Source organism: Anarrhichthys ocellatus, unplaced genomic scaffold (genome assembly GCF_004355925.1).
Source record: "Anarrhichthys ocellatus isolate YVR2014 unplaced genomic scaffold, GSC_Weel_1.0 scaffold5030, whole genome shotgun sequence".
Lineage (NCBI taxonomy): Eukaryota > Metazoa > Chordata > Actinopteri > Perciformes > Anarhichadidae > Anarrhichthys > Anarrhichthys ocellatus.
Genome location: NW_022285004.1, coordinates 1 through 3,811, shown reverse-complemented (window position 1 = coordinate 3,811; position 3,811 = coordinate 1). Strand labels below are relative to the sequence as shown.

The 3,811-nt window shown below is 45.9% G+C and overlaps 1 protein-coding gene across 1 annotated transcript; it reads left to right on the top strand.

Moving 5' to 3' along the window:
* Window positions 1-248: 248 nt before the first annotated feature.
* LOC116379728 (zinc finger FYVE domain-containing protein 9-like) lies at window positions 249-3,490 on the top strand (the record flags this gene model as incomplete). Its single annotated transcript, XM_031841701.1, has 2 exons — window positions 249-1,741; window positions 3,281-3,490. Coding segments are annotated over 2 exons (1,703 nt in total), but the record flags the coding sequence as incomplete, so codon positions are not given.
* Window positions 3,491-3,811: the final 321 nt, after the last annotated feature.

Below are 3,811 nucleotides of genomic sequence, written 5' to 3'. Positions count from 1 at the left end.
ATATATATATATGAGTTTCCGCTTGTGTTACACAGCATACATGTGTCGGCTTGACTGATGGCTCCCGGGGGTGACCGAGTCATTTGGCCCACTTTCAGAATTTCTCAGTCCATCCACACACACTAATTTCCTATTCCATGCCAACCTCATTTCTTGATGTGTCCCTTAGTTTCTTCCATTTTTAGCTCCTTCGATCACCTGGGAGTGTGTATCTTTGTATTAGTTATCTTTAGCACTTCATTTGTAAGTAAGTAATGGTCTGTTTTCCTCTCTTCTTTCCCTGCCAGATGAGACTGACAACCCCATTCTCTCTGATGCGAAGTGGACCCAGATCCTGGCCCCGCCGGCCCACCTGCTCTCTCTGAACCCGGCCCTGGCCCACGCAGACCTCAGCCCGCAGGAGAGTCCGTTGCCGTTCAAAACTCTCCCCGACTCTTTGTCGGGGGGCAACCCTAAAAGACACCCCGGTACCGAACCTCCGTCCTGGGTGGAGGAGAGGCCGGCAGACGTCCACAGCCCGCCCCTAATCCAGCCCAACATCGGCAAACTGGTGGGCACGGACGACCTCTCGCCGCCCCCTGTGACGGCCGCTACTGCTGTGGAGAATGGCTGCCCGGCAAGCCCACAACTGGATGGGCTCAGCAAGGAGACACATTCTCCTCCAGACAAACCGCCTGGTGCTTCTGACCAGGAGGCGAGAGCGGCCTCAGTAGCAGCAGCAGCAGCAGCAGCAGCAGCAGGAGGAGGAGGAGCCTCCACTGTCAATCACACTCACTTTACCTTTGAGGTGGCATTAGGACACGAAGATGAAACTCTGTCTCTGAAAATTCATCCAGATGTGCAACCAACGACACCAAATGGGGAAGATGTCACAGAGGGGGCCAGCGCTGCTGTTTTACAGGACAATTGTAGGGAAAAACAAACTGTACACTTAAAAGAGGAGATGGTAGAAAGCCTCTCGATTAGGGGGAGAGATGTTCAGGTTGGTTGTGAGGTGGAGGTGAATGGTTTATCTCCGTCTGACTGGGTCGGAGTGGAGGAGATTGAGAGGAGATGTGGTCCAGAGGGACAGATGGAACAACTCCTCAAGGTGTCAAGCCTTCCCAATGGTTTGGAGCAGGAGAGCAGTAACTATTCCACATTTAAGGAGACAGAGGAAGAGGAGGAAGAGGGTTTTTCTCCCTCTCCCGTCCCCTCCAAAGAGGACTCTGCCACTGAGGAGAAAGAAATGGAGGAAAGCAAGCAAGAGAGCAGCGATGGAGGAGCAGTGGGGTCCGGTGGCATCCAGCCAAAACTCCACAACAACCGGCTGCAGCCGGTCAGTGTTCCGTATGGAGGGGCACGACCGAAGCAGCCGGTCAGCCTAAAGCTCCAGATCCCACAGCCGCTGTCGGGCCAGGTCCAAAATCAGCTCGGCCCGTCCGCCGTCAGCAGGAACAAGAACCAGGAGAACCAGTGTCGGAGAAGCACGCCCTCCGAAGCCACACCCAACGGGACTGATCAGAGCGCAGTCGGGGTGAACGGCGACGGCGTTGTCCACTCCCCTCCCTCGATGCCCTCGGAGAGCCCAGACAATGATCTCCAAGCAGGCCAACAGGGCACTCTGTGCAGGAGACCCGTCAGCTCCCTGGGGGAGGTGGCCCCTGTGTGGGTGCCTGACTCCCAGGCTGCCGTCTGTATGAAATGTGACGTCAAGTTCACCTTCACCAAGAGGAGGCACCACTGCAGGGCCTGCGGAAAGGTCAGTGGAGTGCTTTTTATTTGAACATCTAGAATAAAACTCTGTGGCACACTTCCAACAAAGTTTACAGCAACCGGGCATTTCTAGGCCAATTCTGTTTGTTGTCATTTATGGGTTGTGCATTTATAATTTCATAATAATTAGTCAATGTGCTGACACTCAGGAGCAGCTACACTTACACAAATGATCTTATATCGAAAGCATCAGATGAAAGGGTCCCTCAGAATAACAGAGACTACATCCTTACTCATTACAGTAGTCTGTACAGGTTAGTAGTCCAGAATGCAGGGCATCCATGATATATTTATTGTATTAAGATTAAGGTCCATTTCTATTCTACAGTTTTAGCTGATGCCTTCATCCTGGGTTTCTTATGACAAAAACATGTTGACATGGACACAATGGGGCTGCAACTTAAATATCCATTAATCTTCATACTATTTTCTCCATCATTGTTTGGTCTATAAAATGTCAGTAAAATAAAAAGCCAAGATGAGGTCCTCCAGTCACTTATTTTGTCCGACCAACGTTTAATGTGACAAAAAACAAAGCTTGACTATCGCAAATTCATTGAGAAGTAAAATGTTTACTGATTAATCTTCTCTGGGTAACTTAATTGTCTAATCTATCACACACACTTATCTGGAATCATCAAACCTGTAATGTTCGACAGTCATCATTTTGCAGTAAATCTTAAAATAAACTGTACATAAATAAAACGAGACAACTGCAAACAAAACGGGACAAATAAGTGCTTCTTTACAAAAGACAAAAATCATGCATGCAAGGAGAAAAACACGAGAAATTCATTTCAACATTTAAAATGCATGATGGGTATACTACAGACGGGGAGTATTATTTAAAGAGCATTGGTAAGGAGGTAAATCAAATGACGCACTTTGATAGATGAGTTCCTTTTTTTTAGGTGTTCCCTTGCAGATGAACTCAGTGGGTGTGCAGGTAGCTCTCTAGGGTTATGGCCTCCCACGCATGCAGCGGGGAGGGGGCGCGCACAGTGCCTTAAAGTGAAGATGCGGTCGCTGACACTGCACTGGAATATCTCCCGACAGCCCCACTTAATTTCCCATGGTGGTAAGCAAACACACTCTCTGACACTTGAGCAGGGAGGAGCTGGCACTGCAGTAATACTGACGCCACCGCTGGGGCCGCAAACAACGGACGCAGCGGGATCCTCTGTGCACCCGCCACCAGGCTGGTAGATCCACAAACCAGTGTATGATGGTGCTGTTAGGATCCGAATGTGACTGGATAACGATGTGTAATGAAATAAATGAAAAGTTCCCCGTGCACAGCTGCAGCTCATTGAAGCCCTGGCAGAGTACAGGAAATCAATAGCTATAAAATGGTACATTTGCAGCACACTCGCAGTACATCCAAACTGATTTTAATTTCTTCACCTTTTTTAAAAAAAATCTATTCTCCCAGTTAGATAAAAATTATTTGTAGAAATGTTTCTCACAGTGTGCTCACCCTTTTTGTAGGAATGTGGTACAAATCTATTTCTTTGTGTTTTTTAAGGTTTTCTGTGCGACGTGCTGCAGCCTGAAGTGCCGGCTCGTGTACATGGACAGGAAGGAGGCTCGCGTCTGTGTCACCTGTCATTCTGCTCTGACAAGTGGTGAGAATCATCAAGTAGAAAGTTACTTCTGTCCAACTTATATGTTGCATTTTTATGTACTGTGCGTGTGTGTGTGTATGTGTATATATGTATGTGTGTGTGTGTGTGTGTGTGTGTGTGTGTGTGTGTGTATATATGTATGTATATATGTGTATGTGTGTATATGTGTGTGTGTATATATATATATACGTGTGTGTATATATATATTTATATATACGTATGTGTGTGTGTGTGTGTGTGTGTGTGTGTATATATATGTATGTATATATGTATATATGTATGTATATATGTATATATGTATATATATATGTATATATGTATATATATATGTATATATGTATATATATATGTATGTATATATGTATATATGTATATATGTATGTATATATGTATATGTATATGTATATATATATGTATATATGTATGTATAT